The sequence below is a fragment of the Pristiophorus japonicus genome, chromosome 4 (assembly GCF_044704955.1).
Source record: "Pristiophorus japonicus isolate sPriJap1 chromosome 4, sPriJap1.hap1, whole genome shotgun sequence".
In the NCBI taxonomy this organism is placed as follows: domain Eukaryota; kingdom Metazoa; phylum Chordata; class Chondrichthyes; family Pristiophoridae; genus Pristiophorus; species Pristiophorus japonicus.
In genome coordinates this window covers 10,387,613-10,406,901 of record NC_091980.1, presented here as the reverse complement: position 1 = coordinate 10,406,901, position 19,289 = coordinate 10,387,613, and the positions used below count along the sequence as shown (strand labels likewise).

Here is a 19,289-nt window from a genome sequence, read left to right as displayed (position 1 = left end):
GAATTGTATAAGGAACTGTGCAAAATCGCCCTGCGCTGTGGCTATAGCTCGGATCGATAAGGTACTGTGCACAATGAGCTATCATTCGAAGTTCTATGAACAACTCCTGGGAACCCATCATTACTTATTTTTACTCTTGTACTCTATGCCCCTATTTTATAAAATCCGAAGTACTGCTGTTCTTTTTTATGGCATTATCTAGCTGCTCTAGCAGGGAATTATGTATTTTAATCAACAGTCTCTGTTCATCCATACGTCAGCATCTTTCTATTGATTTTATACCCGTCGTAGTCGGGATTTCTGACTGCCTGCACAGGAGATATCTTCATGTAATTCATGATATTATGTTGGTAATGTATTTCCTTCATGAGTTCTTTGCTTAAGAATTCATAGCAACACATTGCTATCAAGAGCTAGTTGGTTTATTAGCAAAGGTTTATCACAGTACACATCCGCCAGGCTCACAACCAACTGCGTCATCATGGATCCCGTGAACCCAACTGGCTGGGGTTTTAATGAGTTTTGTGAACATCACGTGACTGGCTAAGCCACTCCCAACCCAACAGCTCTACAACTATTTTAAGTTGAACCTACAAATCAAGTGCCCCCTTATTAAATTGATAAACCAACAAATTAAAAATAAAACTTTGTAATAATAAACGGTGAATGGGGATCTTTCAACTATTTTGAGTTTAAATCAAGTACCCCCTTTTTTAAAGGACACAAGAGCCCATAACTCCAAATGAACTTGGGAACTATATCAAATTAAATTAAAATCATGTTCCCGGAGGTGATGATGCACTCAAGTCCCTCCAGCGCCCACCTCTCGCAGTTGTGAGCACCAGTTCCAACTGTCGCAGGACAGAGAGTGGAGAGCACCAGTTCAAACAGTCACAGGAGAGATAGTGGAGAGCACCAGTTCCCACTGACACAGGACAGAGAGTGGAGAGCACCAGTTCCCACTGTCACAGGACAGAGAGTGGAGAGCACCAGTTCCCACTATCACAGGACAGAGAGTGGAGAGCACCAGTTCCCACTGTCACAGGACAGGAGAGTGGAGAGCACCAGTTCCCACTGTCACAGGACAGAGAGTGGAGAGCACCAGTTCCCACTGTCACAGGACAGAGAGTGGAGAGCACCAGTTCCCACTGTCACAGGAGCATCCAGTCGTGCCCCGGTAGCTGCCCCCAAAGGAAGTGGAGTGTGGGAAATTGCACTCCGCTTCCATTAAGGGGTGGTAAGGCCAATTCTGCGGCAGGAGCAGGACTTCCAGGCTGGGGGCTAAAATTCCCTGCTCCAGAAGGTTACCGCCTCCAAGATGGGAGCCTGTGCAGGGAGGCAGATGGAAGTGGAGGGGAGACGGGGGCGGGGTTTGGAGGGGAGAGTGGTGGAGGTGGGGGGGCGGAGAAACCCAGGGTGGGGGACAGGAGGGGCCACATTGCAGCGGCAGTCTGGGGCGGGGCGAAGTGTGTTGGAGGGGCAGCCCTGGGGGCTCTGTGCCTCGGTGCGGGGAGTGTTCGGAGTGGGGTGGACAGGTTGACTGTGCAGATGGCGGTTTGTGGATGTGGTGTGGTTGGCGTCGCGGGGGCGTGGCTCCGGGGTGGCCGGGGCTGGGGGCTCGACATCCGGGGGTGTTCGGCATTTGGGAAGGATTCTGACGGGACGGGGCGGGGGGAGTGTTCCCAGTGTTGGGTGGGTCCGGAGACGGGGGGGGGGGGGGGGTGGGGGGGACACGCTGTTGGGATGGGGGGGGTGCTGTTTGGGGCTGGGATTGGAAGGGACTTCTTCACTCGGGAAGTTGTTGGCCTGTGGGGGTTCCCTGTCGCGGGGGGTTGTTGATGCCAATTCGTTGGATGTGTTCGGGAGGGAGTTGGATATGGTCCTTGCGGCTGGGGAGGTCGGGGGGGTGTGGAGGGGACGTGGGAGGGTGGGTGATCAGCAATGATCTTGTTGAATGGCGGTGCAGGCTCGAAGGGCCGAATGGCCTACTCCTGCACCTATTTTCTATGTTTCTATGTTTTTCTATGTTTCTAAGGCCGCGAGCGTATCGGTGGACACCGCGTGCTCCATCTCCAGGGACACCCTGGCTCGGATGTAAGAGCGGAAGAGAGGCAGGCAGTCAGGCTGAACGACCCCCTCGACCGCCCGCTGCCTGGACCTGCCGAGGACCCCCTTGGCCGTGCCCAGGAGCAGTTCGACAGCGCTACAACTATTTTGAATTGTACCTGTAAATCAAATGTAATACAAGTGCCCCTTCCGACAAATAAACAAATGAAACTTTAGATGTGATGTGGTGCAAATTAAAATTTGGTTGCTGGGGGTGATGATGCACTCGTCCCTCCGGAGCCCACCTATCGTGGAAGGCCGCGAGCGTACCAGTGGACACCGCGTGCTCCATCTCCAGGGACACCCTGGCTCGGATGTAACCGCAGAGGTTACATTCTCACAGGTGCATACATTACAAATGTTCAATGCTTGAGGAATTAAGTTCACGATTCAAAAAAGGCGACAAAGTGTCGACTGAGAACATGCTCTTGGGGGAGAGGGCAGTGGATTTGGTCAAGAGGCCGACTGGCGACTCCCTGAACATGGAAGCAGTTGGAAAGCCCCCGTCCAGTGAATACTCAGTGACTAAAGAGAGCGAGGGACGCCTGGGCGGGCAGACACTCAGTCAGGAGCTGGAAGCCAAAACACAGGTCAGTTTTTGTATTAGAAACCGTTTGCCATAAAAATGCATTAAAGGAAACAGGAAATGCACAGCCAGTGTCAGTTTTGAAAACGCTCCAAAAATTTGCAATGAATAAAAAAACAGAACAATCTTGTCATGATGTTGATACACCCCTGAGCAACGAGACTTGCATTTATATAGCACCTTTCATAACCACCGGACATCCCACACTTTACACACAATGAAGTTCTTTTAAAGTGTAGTCGCTGTTGTAATGTAGGAAATACGGCAACAAAGTTGCGCACAGCAAGCTCCCAAGAACAGCAATATGATAATGACCAGATAATCTGTTTTAGTGATGTTGATTGAGGGATAAATATTGGCCTCAGGGCACCGGGGATAACTCCCCTGCTCTTCTTCAAAAAAGTACCATGGGATCTTTTACATCGACCTGAGAGAGCAGACGAGGCCTCGGTTTAACGTCTCATCTGAAAGATGGCACCTCCGACAGACAGTACAGCGCTCCCTCAGCACTGCACTGGAGTGTCAGCCCAGCGTTTTGTGCTCAAGTCTCTGGGGTGGGACTTGTACCAGTAACCTTCGGACTCGGAGGCGAAAGTGCTACCCACTGAGCCACAGCTTACAAAAATAGCTTAGTCGTCTTACAAAAGGGGACAATGCATGCGGTTATTTTGTCTCTATGTAAGGGGAGAGGTGAGGTGAAGTTGAGTGGAAGAAATGGCATTTGCTTTGACTGTTGGCTAGTGAACGTACAGACTATCTTTTAGCTAAAATAGGTCAACTGTTCATCTAATTAAAGTGTTTGCCAGCTCGCCTACTCAGAGAATTGTGATTCACTCAGAATTGTGAACCTGTGGAATTTTCTACCACAGAAAGTTGTTGAGGCCAGTTCATTAGATATATTCAGGGAGTTAGATATGGCCCTTATGGCTAAAGGGATCAAGGGGTATGGAGAGAAAGCAGGAATGGGGTACTGAAGTTGCATGATCAGCCATGATCATATTGAATGGCAGTCCAGGCTCGAAGGGCCGAATGGCCTACTCCTGCACATTTTCTATGAGGCAAAAGACAAGATATCCAGCTCACGTCACAGAATAGCACATTACAGAAAGCAGCCATTCGGCCCGTCGAGTCTGCGCTGGCTCTTTTGAAGAGCAATTTAGTTAGTCCCACACCCCTGCTCTCTCCACATATCCCTGCAATTGTTTCCTTCTTCAAGTACTTATTCTGTTCCTTTTTGAAGGCGACTATTGAATCTGTATCCTCCGCCCTATCAGGCAGTACATTCCAGATCCTAACCACTCGCTGTGTACATTTTTCTCCCTCATATCACCTCTGGTTCTTTTGCCAATCACCTTAAATCTGTGCCCTCTGGTTATCGACCTTTCAGCCATTGGAAACGGTTTCACTCTGAGGGTCGTAGCTCTGAGGAATTCTCTACCCCAGAGAGTTGTGGAGGCTGGGTCAGTGAAAATATTTAAGGTGGAGATAGACAGATTTTTGAACGATAAGGGAGTGAAGGGTTATAGGGAGCGGGCGGGGAAGTGGAGCCGAGTCCATGATCAGATCAGCCATGATCTTATTAAATGGTGGAGCAGGCTCGAGGGGCCAAATGGCCTACTCCTGCTCCTATTTCTTATGATCTTGTGTGTCCTGGCCAATATTTATCCCTCAATCAATATCACAAAACCAGATTATCTGGTCATTATCTCATCGTTGTTTGTGGGAGCTTGCTGTGTGCATATTGGCTGTCGCATTTCCCACATTACAACAGTGACTACACTTCAAAAAGTACTTCATTGGCTGTAAAGCGCTTAAGAGACATCCGGTGGTCGTGAAAGGCGCTATATAAATGCAAGTCTGTCTTTTTTCTTTTATCTCCAGCACCCTATTTATTACCCGATTGATTTCATTCCCCATTGATTGCCCACTTACCGTCCTCACCCCTTTTATTCCCTCTCGCTTCCTGCAGCCTCCCATCCCTTTCAATCGCCCCTCTAACATTTAGTCTTTAGTAAACCTGCAAGCGTTTCTGACTTTGTGTTTGAGCTCATTGACTACACAGGCACAGGACTGTGGCCTGTATTGATATACTGAAACAAAAACGCCAGGGGCTGTGCAAGTTGCCAAATCCCCGACTTTTGTGCTGTCAAAAGCGAGAACAAAAATGGAGTCAGCACTGACTCCCTGCTTACACCATTTCCAATCATTCTCCAGTTCCAGCAACCCCACTTTACTCTAACTCCACTCCTGGTCTGTTGATCAACTTTTTATCAGTCGTGCGACATTTCATCTTGTACAGGTTAAACCTCCCTTATCCAGCACTCTTGGGACCCGGCCGGTTCTGGATAAGGGATTTTTCTGCATGAGGGGTGATCACGTTAAATTGGATGGTACAGGTACTGAGCAAGGGAATATCGGGGCTGGCTGGCTTGGGGCTGGGAGTATGGCAGAGAGATCGTGGTGGGGCTGTGGATCGCGGGGTCAGGCCAGCGATTGCGGGAGTCGGCAGCTAGGAAGGACTTCAATTTGTTCATGTCGGAGTTCTGCACATGTGCCAGCCTGTGGCTGGGGGTGGTTCTGGATGAGGGGTGATTCTGAATGAGGGAGTTCTGCATAAGGGAGGTTCAACCTGTACCATACACCTGAATTTTTCTAACGAACCTCTTGAGAGACAGACATCTTATGAAAATTACACATACACTACATCTACTGCACTCCCTTCATCGAACCAAATCACTCACTCATTTTGTAAAACTCTTATTAAATTTGTCAAACACAACTTGCCTTTAATCCATGCAGGCAATCATTGATTAATCTGTACCTTGCCAAATGGTCATTGATTTATCTCAAGTTGTGGATTCCAAGAGTTTGTCCACAGTTTATGTTTAAAATGATGAAGGGATTCAATGGGGCAAGATATTTCATCTGGGGAAAGGGGGGGGGGGGAAATTGCAGAACAAGGCAACACAATCTTAAAATTAACAACTCGATCATTCAGGCGTGAAAACAGGAAGTACTCCCTTCCACACAATGGATAATGGATATCGAGCACTTTGCGCTGTGATATTACTTGTGGTTCTTGCTGAGAGCACTTTGAGGAGATGAATTAAACTCAAGAGGCATAGCTGTCTTAAGTACAATCTCTTTCCAATTGCGTACTACTTGAATAAAACCAGAGATAAGACAGGCACTTATGACCAAATCAAAGCCACTGAGCCACAACTTTGCATTATCTAAAATCCACAGGTTGTTCCTCTTTGCCATCCTTATCTGCTGCACTTCACTGGAATCAGCCAAATCCTTTAAATGTGAATCACAGATAGGAACATAGAAAATAGGAGCAGTAGTAGGCCATTCGGCCCATCGAGCTGCACCACCATTCAATATGATCATGGCTGATCCTCTATCTCAACACCATATTCCCGCTTTTTCCCCACATCCCTGGATGTCTTTTTTGTCTAGAAATCTATCTATCTCCCTCTTAAATATATTCAGTGACTTGGCCTTCTGTGGTAGAGAAGTTCACAGGTTCACCACCCTCTGAGTGAAAATATTTCTCCTCATCTCAGTCCTAAATTTCCTACCCCGTATTCTGAGACCCCTTGTTCTAGGCTTCCGAGCCAGGGGAAACATCCTCACCGCATCCAGTCTATCCAACCCCGTCAGAATTTTATACTTTCAATGAGATCCCCTCTCATTCTTCTAAACTCTCGTGAATACAGGCCTGGTCGACCCAATCTCTCCTCATACAACAGTCCTGCCATCCCAGGAATCAGTTTGGTGACCCTTCGCTGCACTCCCTCTATGGCAAGTATATCCTCTCTTAGGTAAGGAGACCAAAACTGCACACAATACTCCAGGTACCGTCTCACCAAGGCCCTGTATAACTGGAAGCAAGACATCCTTGCTCCTGTACTCAAATCCTCTTGCATTGAAGGCCAACATACCATTTGCCTTCCTAACTGCTTGCTGCACCTGCCTGTTTGCTTTCAATGACTGGTGTGCAAGGACACCCAGGTCCCTCTGTACATCGACACTTCCCAAGCCATCACCATTTAAATAATACTTTGTCCTTGTGTTTTTCCTACCAAAGTGGATAACTTCACATTTATCCACATTATACTGCATCTGCCATGAGTTTGCCCACTCACTCAACCTATCTAAATCGCCTTGTAGCATTTTTTGCATCCTCCTCACAACTCACAATCCCAACTAAGTTTTGTGTCGTCAGCAAACTTGGAAATATTACATTTGGTTCCCTCATCCAAATGATTTACATATATTGTGAATAGCTGGGGCCCAAGCACTGATCCCTGTGGTACCCCACCAGTCACTGACCGCCACCCCAAAAAAGACCCATTTATTCCTACTCTCCGTTTCCTGTCAGTTAACCAATTTTCAATCCATGCCAATACATATCCCCAATCCTATGTGCTTTAATTTTGCACACTATCCTCATATGCGAGACTTTATCAAAGGCCTTCTGAAAATCCAAATACACTACATCCACTGGTTCTCCCTTATCTATTCTATCAGTTACATCCTCAAAAAACTCCAGTAGGTTTGTCAAACATGATTTTCCTTTCATAAATTCATGTTGACTTTGTCTAATTCCGTTGATATTATCTAAGTGTGCCGTTATCACATCCTTTATAATAGACTCTAGCATTTTCCCTACTACTGATGTTAGGCTAACCAGCCTGTAGTTCCCTGTTTTCTCTCTCCCTCCTTTTTTAAATAGTGGGGTTACATTTGCCATCCTCCAATCTGCAGGAACTGTTCCATAATCAATAGAATTTTGGAAGATGACAACCAATGCATCTACTATTTCCATGGCTACCTCTTTTAGTATTCTGGGATGCAGATCATCCCATAACATTCAACCAACCGTTTAACAAACTAGTACCCTGGTGATGCCTGCGCTGTTTAGCGATCTCATTCCTCAATTTTTGGGATGTGGGTGTCGCTGGCAAGGCCATCATTTATTATCCATCCTTAGTTTCCCTTTAAAGAACTGAGTGTCTTGCTGGGTCAGTTCAGAGGGCAGTTAAGAGTCAATCATGTTAGGGTGGTAGATTTGAGGGCCTGGTCTTCAAACACACTTTTCCTCAGACGGCCAATGGCGGCGATGTTGAATCTCCACATCAATGTCTGCCATTGTTGATAAGAGACTCCCGAGATATGGGAAATGGTCCACGTTGTCGAGGGCCGCGCCGTGTCGTGTACTGGATCAACTGGGCCTTTATTCACTGGAGTTTAGAAGGATGAGAGGGGATCTCATAGAAACATATAAGATTCTGACGGGACTGGACGGGTTAGATGCGGGAAGAATGTCCCCGATGTTGGGGAAGTCCAGAACCAGGGGACATAGTCTTAGGATAAGGGGTAGGCCATTTAGGACCATGAGAAGAAACTTCTTCACTCAGAGTTGTTAACCTGTGGAATTCCCTGCCGCAGAGAGTTGTTGATGCCAGTTCATTGCATATATTCAAGAGGGAGTTAGATATGACCCTTACGGTTAAGGGGATCAAGGGGTATGGAGAGAAAGCAGGAAAGGGGTAATGAAGGAATGATCAGCCATGATCTTATTGAATGGCGGTGCAGGCTCGAAGGGCCAAATGGCCTACTCCTGCACCTATTTTTCTATGTTTCTATGGATCTTGATGATTGGAGGGTAGTGCTGTGCGGCGATGACAGGCTGGTGGAGGACCTTTGTCTTACAGATGTTAAGCATAAGGCCCATGTTTTCATATGCCTCAGTGAATACATTGGCTATATCCTGGAGCCAAAGGTGGGCAGCAGAAACGTTACAAGGATACCCTCAAAGCCTCCCTGGTAAAGTGCGACATCACCACTGACACCTAGGAGACCCTGGCTGAAGAACGCCCGAGGTGGAGAAAGTGCATCCGGGAGGGCGTTGAGCTCTTCGAGTCTCAACGCAAAGAGCGTGAAGAGGTCAAGCGCAGGCAGCGGAAGGAGCGCGAGGCAAACCAGCCCCAACCCACCCTGTCCCACCTGTAACAGGGTTGTGGCTCTTGTATTGGACTGTTCAGCCATCAAAGAACTCACTTTGGGAGTGGAAGCAAGATTCCGAGGGTCTGCCTATAAATGAATGTTGGGGTGGGACTGGAGTCACATATAGACCCAGACCGGTTAAGGGCTGGTGGGTTTCCTTCCCTAAAGGGCATGAGTGAACCAGTTGGGTTTTTACGAAAATCCAACAGTTTCATGGTGACTTTTGTCACTTTTATTATTTCCAGATTTTGTTTTTGAAAACAGAATTCAAATTCTCAAACTGCCATGGTGGGATTTGAACTCTGATGTTCTGTGAATTATAAGTATAGGCCGCTGAATAACTAGCCCAGTAACATAACCACTATGCTACTGGGCGGGTTTTGTTGTACTTCATTAGCTGTAAAACACTTTGGAGTTGTGGAAGGCGCTATATAAATGCACGACTTTCTTTTCTTGCTTTCTATCAGATCAGGAAGAACATTTCCATCTGGGCACGCCTTGAAAACCAGCGCCTCCGCAGACGAGCAGTACTTTTGTTTTTTTCTTTAAATAGAAAAGTCTAGGTTGCCTTGACAATATTACACTACCACGAGCTGTCTGAGTAATGCAGTTTGTTGTGCAGTAACCAGGTTGTTGCAAACGCAGCAAATGCTGAATTGAAGAACCTTAATCAAAAACATTTGCATATTCTTCTCCTCCAGGTTGGACACGTTTCCAGTCAAAAATCTTTGGAATCTCATAAGCATGTTTGCAGTCAAACTATTTCTTCCTGGAAATCAAGTAGATTATTACTTGCTTCAGTCTGAAACGCACCACACCACTTTAAAAAAAAGTATTCATTCTCGGGATGTGGGAGTCACTGGCAAGGCCGGCATTTATTGCCCATCCCTAATTGACCTCGAGAAGGTGAGCCGCCTTCTTGAACCGCTGCAGTCCGTGATGTGAAGGCTCTCCCACGGTGCTGTTAGGGAGGGAGTTCCAGGATTTTGACCCAGCGACGATGAAGGAACGGCCGATATATTGCTAAGTCGGGATGGTGTGTTTGACTTCAAGAGAACTTGCAGGTGATGGTGTTCCCATGCGCCTGTTGCCCTTGTCCTTCTAGGTGGTAGAGGTCGTGGGTTTGGGAGGTGCTGCCGAAGAAACCTTGGCGAGTTGCTGCAGTGCATCTTGTAGATGGTACACACTGCAGCCACGGTGCGCCGGTGGTGGAGGGAGTGAGTGTTGAAGGTGGTGGATGAGGTGCCAATCAAGCAGGCTGCTTTTAACTGGACAATTCCAAAATCTAACTGCAAAGCTGCCATCCTGAATTTTAGAATACTCTTGCACATTCTCCAAGCTTCCATGAACAATTCCCATGGATTTCCCTGCCGAGGATGTCCAAGGCAAATAAAATAACTGATTTACATGTTCATTCTAAACTTTCCGATTTACAGGCACTGTGGGGATAAAATCTGGAATGTGCTTCATTGTTTCATGGAGCACAAAATCTAGGCTGACACTCCAGTGCAGTACTGAGAGAGTGCTACACTGTCAGAGGTGCTGTTTTTCAGATGAGACGTTAAATCAAGGCCCTGTCTGCTCTCTCACATGGATGTAAAAGATCCCACGGCACGGATATAAAAGGGGTCAGAGGGTCTAGTAAGGAGAGGGAACTGAGGGAAATCTTTATTAGTCGGGAAATTGTGTTGGGGAAATTGATGGGATTGAAGGCCGATAAATCCCCAGGGCCTGATGGACTGCATCTCAGAGTACTTAAAGAGGTGGCCTTGGAAATAGCGGATGCATTGACAGTCATTTTCCAACATTCCATTGACTCTGGAACAGTTCCTATCGAGTGGAGGGTAGCCAATGTAACCCCACTTTTTAAAAAAGGAGGGAGAGAGAAAACAGGGAATTATAGACCGGTCAGCCTGACCTCAGTAGTGGGTAAAATGATGGAATCAATTATTAAGGATGTCATAGCAGCGCATTTGGAAAATGGTGACATGATAGGTCCAAGTCAGCATGGATTTGTGAAAGGGAAATCATGCTTGACAAATCTTCTGGAATTTTTTGAGGATGTTTCCAGTAAAGTGGACAAAGGAGAACCAGTTGATGTGGTATATTTGGACTTTCAGAAGGCTTTCGACAATGTCCCACACAAGAGATTAATGTGCAAAGTTAAAGCACACGGGATTGGGGGTTCTGTGCTGGGGCCCCAGCTGTTTACATTGTACATTAATGATTTAGACGAGAGGATTAAATGCAGTATCTCCAAATTTGCGGATGACACTAAGTTGGGTGGCAGTGTGAGCTGCGAGGAGGATGCTATTAGGTTGCAGAGTGACTTGGATAGGTTAGGTAAGTGGGCAAATGCATGGCAGATGAAGTATAATGTGGATAAATGTGAGGTTATCCACTTTGGTGGTAAAAACAGAGAGACAGACTATTATCTGAATGGTGACAGATTAGGAAAAGGGAAGGTGCAACGAGACCTGGGTGTCATGGTACATCAGTCATTGAAGGTTGGCATGCAGGTACAGCAGGCGGTTAAGAAAGCAAATGGCATGTTGGCCTTCATAGCAAGGGGATTTGAGTACAGGGGCAGGGAGGTGTTGCTACAGTTGTACAGGGCCTTGGTGAGGCCACACCTGGAGTATTGTGTACAGTTTTGGTCTCCTAACTTGAGGAAGGACATTCTTGCTATTGAGGGAGTGCAGCGAAGATTCACCAGACTGATTCCCGGGATAGTGGGACTGACCTATCAAGAAAGACTGGATCAACTGGGCTTGTATTCACTGGAGTTCAGAAGAATGAGAGGGGACCTCATGGAAACATTTAAAATTCTGACGGGTTTAGACAGGTTAGATGCAGGAAGAATGTTCCCAATGTTGGGGAAGTCCAGAACCAGGGGTCACAGTCTGAGGATAAGAGGTAAGCCATTTAGGACCGAGATGAGGAGAAACTTCTTCACCCAGAGAGTGGTGAACCTGTGGAATTCTCTACCACAAAAAGTAGTTGAGGCCAATTCACTAAATATATTCAAAAGGGAGTTAGATGAAGTCCTTACTATTCGGGGGATCAAGGGTTATGGCGAGAAAGCAGGAAGGGGGTACTGAAGTTTCATGTTCAGCCATGAACTCATTGAATGGCGGTGCAGGCTAGAAGGGCTGAATGGCCTGCTCCTGCACCTATTTTCTATGTTTCTATTTCAGCAAAGAGCAAAGAGCAGGGGTTTAATTAGGAGGGGGAAAATAGAGTATTAGAGGAAGCTTGCTGGGAACATAAAAACTGACTGCAAATGCTTCTATAGATATGTGAAGAGAAAAAGATTAGTGAAAACAAATGTAGGTCCCTTGCAGCCAGATTCAGGTGAATGTACAATGGGGAACAAAGAAATGGCGGACCAGTTAAACAAATACTTTGGTTCAGTCTTCACGAAGGAAGAAACAAATAATCTTCCGGAAATACTACGGGACCGAGGGTCTAGTGAGAAGGAGGAACTGAAGAAAATCCTTATTAGTCAAGAAATTGTGTTAGGGAAATTGATGGGATTGAACGCCGATAAATCCCCGGGGCCTGATAGTCTACATCCCAGAGTACTTAAGGAAGTAGCCCTAGAAATAGTGAATTGGTGATCATTTTCCAACAGTCTATCGACTCTGGATCCGTTCCGATGGACTGGAGGGTAGCTAATGTAACACCACTTTTTAAGAAAGGAGAGAGAGAGAAAACGGGTAATTATAGCTGGGTTAGCCTGACATCAGTGGTGGGGAAAATGTTGGAATCAATTATTAAAGATGAAATAGCAGTACATTTGGAAAGCAGTGACCGGATCGGTGCAAGTCAGCATGGATTTATGAAAGGGAAATCCTGCTGGACAAATCTTCTAGAATTTTTTGAGGATGTAACTGGTAGAGTGGATAAGGGAGAACCAGTGGATGTGGTGTATTTGCACTTTCAAAATGCTTTTGACAAGGTCCCACACAAGATGGTGTGCAAAATTAAAGCACATGGTATTGGGGGTAATGTACTGACATGGATAGAGAGCTTGTTGGCAGACAGGAAGCAGAGAGTCGGGATAAACGGGTCCTTTTCAAAATGGCAGGCAGTGACTAGTGGGGTGCCGCAGGACTCTGTGCTGGGACCCCAGCTCTTTACAATATACATTAACGATTTGGATGAGGGAATTGAGTGTAATATTTCCAAGTTTGCAGATGACACTAAGCTGGGTGGGGGTGTGAGCTGTGAGGGGGATGCTAAGAGGCTGCAGGGCGACTTGGACAGGTTAGGTGAGCGGGCAAACGCGTGGCAGATGCAGTATAATGTGGATAAATGTGAAGTTATTCACTTTGGGGGCAAAAACACGAAGGCAGAATATTATCTGAATGGCTACAGATTAGGAAAAGGTGAGGTGCAATGAGACCTGGGTGTCATGGTACATCAGTCGTTGAAAGTTGGCATGCAGGTACAGCAGGCAGTGAAGAAGGCAAATGGTATGTTGGCCTTCATAGCGAGGGGATTTGAGTATAGGAGCAGGGAGGTCTTACTACAGTTATACAGGGCCTTAGTGAGGCCTCACCTGGAATAGTGTGTTCAGTTTTGGTCTCCTAATCTGAGGAAGGACGTTCTTGCTATTGAGGGAGTGCAGCGAAGGTTCACCAAACTGATTTCTGAGATGGCAGGACTGTTATATGAGGAGAGACTGGATCGACTGGGCCTTTATTCACTGGAGTTTAGAAGGATGAGAGGAGATCTCATAGAAACGTATAAGATTCTGACGGGACTGGACAGGTTAGATGCAGGAATAATGGTCCCAATGTTGGGGAGGTCCAGAACCAGGGAACATAGTCTAAGGATAAGGGGTAGGCCATTTAGAATTGAGATGAAGAGAAACTTCTTTACTCAGAGAGTTGTTAACCTGTGGAATTCCCTGCCGGAGAAAGTTGTTAATGCCAGTTCATTGGATATATTCAAGAGGGAGTTAGATATGGCCCTTACGGCTAAGGGGATCAAGGGGTATGGAGAGAAAGCAGGAAAGGGGTACTGAGGGAATGATCAGCCATGATCTTACTGAATGGCGGTGCAGGCTCGAAGGGCCGAATGGCTTACTCCTGCGTCTATTTTCTATGTTTCTATATTAGTCCTCCTCTGGTGCATTCTAAATTTCTCCCAGTCTTCAGGTTTGCTGCTTTTTCTGGCTAGTTTATATGCCTCTCCCTTGGATTTATAGCATATAAGATTATAAGGGAGCTTGACAAGGTGGATGCAGAGAGGATGTTTCCACTGATAGGGGAGACTAGAACTAGAGGGCATAATCTTAGAATAAGATTTAAAACTGAGATGAGGAGGAATTTCTTCTCTCAGAGGGTTGTAAATCTGTGGAATTCGCTGCCTCAGAGAGCTGTGGAAGCTGGGACACTGAATAAATTTAAAGACAGAAATAGATAGTTTCTTGAACGATAAGGGGATAAGGGGTTATGGGGAGCGGGCAGGAAAGTGGACCCGAGTCCATGATCGTATTGAATGGTGGAGCAAGCTCAAGGGGCCATATGGCCTACTCCTGCGCCTATTTCTAATGTTCTTATTTATGGCCCCGAGTTTCCGTCTCGCCCGCAAATGGAAACTATGTCGAGTCCCGTCATAATTTTAAAGACAGGTCACCCCTTGTCTTTCCTCCACTAAGAGCCCCTGCATGGTCAGCCTTCATGATGACATTTCACAAAGAAAATTAACTGTTGTCCTTTTCCATATTGCCTCCCCTGATTTATTTCCCTTCCCATTTATCGTCCTTTCCCTTCCTGCAGCACCCCCTCCCCCTTTGATCACCTCTCTATTCCCCTCCTGTCCTGCACGCCGATATTCCCCCTCAGGCCGGCTACCACACATCAATCGGGAGGTCTGGCACAGGCCGCTCGCCAGCTGCTGCCACTGGAAAAGATGCTCCTGCAGCAAATTTAAAGGGACCTCGCGAAAAAAAGCTAGAGAGAACACTGCTGCAGAACCCATCATTTATTGTCCATTTCGTGTCCTGTCCCCCATTTATTGCCCCCCCCCTCTCTACTTAATGCCTTCTCCCTCAACTTATCGCACCCTCCCATTTATCGTTCCCCCCTCCCTCTCAGCGGTGACTCAGTCTGTAGCACTCACGCCTCCAAGTCAGAAGGTTGTGGGTTCCAGTCCCACTCCAGGGACTCGAGCACAATAAATCTAGGCTAACACTCCCAGTGCAGTGCTGAGGGAGTGCTGGACTGTCGGAGGTGTCATCTTTCGGATGAGACATTAAACCGAAGCCCGTCTGCCCTCTGAGGTGGATGCAAAAGATCCCATGGCACTATACTGAAGAGGAGCAGGGCAGTTATGCCCAGTGTCCTGGGCCAATATTAATCCCCCAATCAATATAACAAAGACAAATTATATAGTTATTATCACCTTGTTGTTTGTGGGAGCTTACTGTGCACAATTTGGCTGCCACGTTTCTTGCATTACAACAATGACTATACTTCAAAAGTACTTAATTGACTGTAAAGTGCTTTGAGGCATCCGGTGGTCGTCAGACTGAGCGTCTTATTTTACCCTGAAATGAGCTTTCAGCCACATATCTGCAATATAACTAAGACCACTTATTTCCACTTCTGTAACATCGCCCGTCTTCACCCCTGCCTTAGCTCATCCACTGCTGAAGGCCTCATCCATGGCTTTGTTTCCTCTGGACTTGACTATTCCAACACACTCCAGGCTGGCCTTCCGCATTCTACCCTACGTAAACTAGAGGTAATCCAAAACTCGGCTACCTGTGTCCTAACTCGCACCAAGTCCTGCTCACCCATCCCCCTCTGTGCTCGCTGACCTACATTGGCTCCCGGTTAAATAACGTCTCTATTTCAGAATTCTTATCCTTGTATTCAAATCTCTCCATGGACTCGCCCCTCCCTATCTCTGTAATCTCCTCCAGCCCCACAACCCCCCTCCCCCCAAAGATGTCTGCACTCCTCTAATTCTGGCCTCTTGAGCATCCCCGATTATAACTGTTCAACCAGTTTTATTGCAAGAGGGAATAGAGTACAAAAGCAGAGAAGTCCTGTTACAACTGGACAGGGTATTGGTGAAGCCACACCTGGACAGTTTTGGTCTCCATATTTAAGGAAGGATATACTTGCATTGGAGGCCATTCAGAGAAGGTTCACTAGGTTGATTCCAGAGATGAGGGGGTTGACTTAAGAAGATAGGTTGAGTAGGTTGGGCCTCTACTCATTGGAGTTAAGAAGAATGAGAGGTGATCTTATTGAAACTTATAAGATAATGAGGGATCTAGACAAGATGGATGCAGCGGATAGTTCCACTCATAGGGGAAACTAGAACTAGGGGACATAGTCTCAGAATAAGGGGTCGCCCATTTAAAACTGAGATGAGGAGAAATTTCTTCTCTCAGGGGTTGTAAATCTTTGGAATTCTCTGCCCCAGAGAGCTGTGGAGGCTGGGACATTGAATATATTTAAGGTGGAGATAGACAGATTTTTGAGCGATAAGGGAATAAAGGGTTATGGAGAGCGGGCGGGGAAGTGGTGCTGAGTCCATGATCAGATCAGCCCTGATCTTATTGAATGGCGGAGCAGGCTCGAGGGGCCGAATGGCCGACTCCTGTTCCTATTTCTTATGTTCTTAACCATCGGCGGCTGTGCCTTCAGCCGCCTGGACCCTGAGCTCTGGAACTCCCTCCCTAAACCCATTTCCCACATTACAACAGTGACTACACTCCAAAAGTACTTCATTGGCTGTAAAGCACTTTGCGAAGTCCGGTGTTCGTGAAAGGCGCTATATAAACGCAATTCTTTCTTTAAACCTCTCTACCTCACGTTCCTCCTTTAAAATGCTCCTTAAAACCTCCCTCTTTGTCCAAGGTTTTGGTCACTTGCATTAAGTTCTCCTTATAAGGCTTGGTGTCAATTTTTGTGTTTCATCATCAATCCTGTGAAGCGCCTTGGGACGTTTCAGGCGCTATATAAATACAAGTTGTTGTTGCTGCTGTAAGGTGCTATAGAAATAGAAGTTGTTGTTGTTGCTGTAAGGTGCTATAGAAATACAAGTTGTTGTTGCTGTAAGGTGTTATAGAAATACAAGTTGTTGTTGCTGAAAGGTGCTATAGAAATACAAGTTGTTGTTGCTGTAAGGTGCTTTATAAATGCAACTTGTTGTTGCTGAAAGGTGCTATAGAAATACAAGTTGTTGTTGTTGTTGTTGCTGTAAGGTGCTATAGAAATCCAAGTTGTTGTTGTTGTTGCTGTAAGGTGCTATATAAATGCAAGTCTTTCTTGCTCCTCCATTTCTCGGCCCCGGGGCCCGGCGCTAACCCGCAGCTCGAGGCTCTCCGGCTCCCCGACCCCGAGGCCCACCTTTACCTCTCCCCACACCCGCCGGCCGCTCGCTCACTCACCCCGCTGCCCGACGCCATCGTCGCTCCGTCCTCCCGCCTGCCCGGCCGCCGCCGCAAAACTGTCGCGCCGCTGTGCCGTATGCCGAGCGGGGACCCACCGCCGGCCGCCCGCGCCTCTCTGCCGTAAGCTGAGTGGGACACCCCGCGCTAACGACACACTGCAGACGGCAAGAGGCAACCTGGCAAGTGGGAGGCCCCATTGGGAAATCACAGCTCCCCCTCCAGGAGTAGGAGGACCCGCTCCTGTGGCAAACTTCAGCAGGTCCGGCAGCATCTGTGGAGAGAGAAACAGAGTTCAAGATACAGATCAATGAGCTTCTGTCAGAAACTTAACTCTGTTTCTTTTCTTTATAAAAGATGGTTTTATGAATTGCTTTATTGTATAGAACACACTTGTCAAACAGCTTTATTATCTAATTATATTTCTTACAAATCTAAACTGTAGAACATCCAGATATATCTTTCAGATTATATTGAACACCAAAGTTCTCTCGGAAAACGTCCCATTCAACATCAGTTAGCAAAGGTCCTTTACCAACCTGCACCCGCCATACAGTACTGCTCGCCGATACAAGTTCCACAATGAGACCTTGGACAATGTGGACCACTTCCCATACCTTGGGAGCCTACTATCAGCAAGGGCAGATGGCCAAGTCCAACACCACTTTCAGTGAGTCTTCAGCCGCCTGAGGAAAAGAGTGTTCAAACACCAGGATCTCAAATGCAGCACCAAGCTCATGGTCTACCGAGCAGTAGTGATACCCGCCCTCCTTTATGCTTCAGAGACATGGACTATGTACAGCAGGCACCTCAAAGCACTGGAGAAGTACCACCAACGCTGCCTCCGCAAAATCCTGCAAATCCATTGGCAGGATAGGCGCACCAACATCAGCGTTCTCTCTCTCAGGCCAACAGCCCCAGCATCGAGGCATTGACCACGCTCGACCAGCTCCGGTGGGCTGGCCACATTGTCCGCATGTCCGATGCTAGACTCCTAAAACAAGCGCTCTACTCTGAGCTACGTCACGGCAGGCGAGTGCCAGGAGGGCAGAGAAAACGCTTCAAGGACACCCTCAAAGCCCCGTTGAAAAAAAATCACCACCGACTCTTGGGAATCCTTGACCCAAGATCGCTCAAAGTGGAGGAGGAGCATCCGAGAAGACACTGAACACCTCGAATCTCTTCGCCAGGAGCACGCGGAAGCCAAGTACAAAAATGGAAGGAGCGTACGACAAATCAAGCCCCCCACCCACCCATCCCTCCAACCACCGTCTGCCCCACCTGTGACAGAGACTGCAGGTTCTGCATTGGTCTCATCCATCACATTAAAATTTATATTTGTGTGGAAGAAAGTCACCCTCGATTCCGGGGGACTGCCTAAGAAGAAGAGAAGAAATCGTCCCAAAGCACTTCACAGGAGAGTTATGACAAAATTTGACACCGAGCCACATAAGGAGATATTAGGGCAATGACCAAAAGCTTGGTCAAAGAGGTAGGTTTTTAAACAATGTCAAAGTAGGAAAGGAGACGGAGAGGTTTAGGGAGGGAATTCCAGAGCTTAGGGTCTCGACAGCTGAAGGCACGGCCGCCAATGGTGGAGCGATTACAATCGGGGATGCTCAAGAGGGCAGAATTAGAGAAAGGCAGATATCTCGGAGGGCTGGCGGAGATTACAGAGATACGAAGAGGGGACAGGCCAAGCAGGGCTTTGAAAACATGGATGAGAATTTTAAAATCGAGACATTCCTGATCCGGGAGTGAATGTAGATCAGCAAGCACAGGGGTGATGGTTCAATGGGACTTGGTGCAAGTCTTAAAACAAATATGGCATTTGTTTAAAAAGGGAGAAAGGGATAGACCGAGTAATTCCAGGCCAGTCAGCCTAAAATCGGAGGTGGGAAAACTGTTGGGGAAAATTCTGAGGGACAGGATAAATCTTCATTTTGAAAGACACGGATTAATTAAGGACAGTCAGCATGGATTTGTTAAGGGAAGGTCGTGTTTGACTAACTTGATTGAATTTTTTTGAGGAGGTAACAAGAAGGGTCGATGAGGGAAGTGCATTTGATGCAGTGCATATGGATTTTAGCAAAGTTTTTGATAATGTCCCACATGGCATCATCATCATAGGCAGTCCCTCGAAACGAGGATGACTTGCTTCCACGC

The 19,289-nt window shown here is 47.0% G+C and overlaps 1 protein-coding gene across 1 annotated transcript in view; it reads right to left on the bottom strand.

The window, feature by feature from the left end:
• The window catches only part of zmat2 (zinc finger, matrin-type 2), a 40,947-nt gene extending 23,699 nt beyond the window's left edge, over positions 1-17,248 (bottom strand). Inside the window, exon 1 of the mRNA XM_070877165.1 lies at positions 17,124-17,248. Coding sequence (XP_070733266.1) covers positions 17,124-17,141 — 18 coding nt within the window. The 5' untranslated portion in view covers positions 17,142-17,248. The remainder of the gene's footprint in view (positions 1-17,123) is intronic.
• Between the last annotated feature and the right edge of the window lie 2,041 nt (positions 17,249-19,289).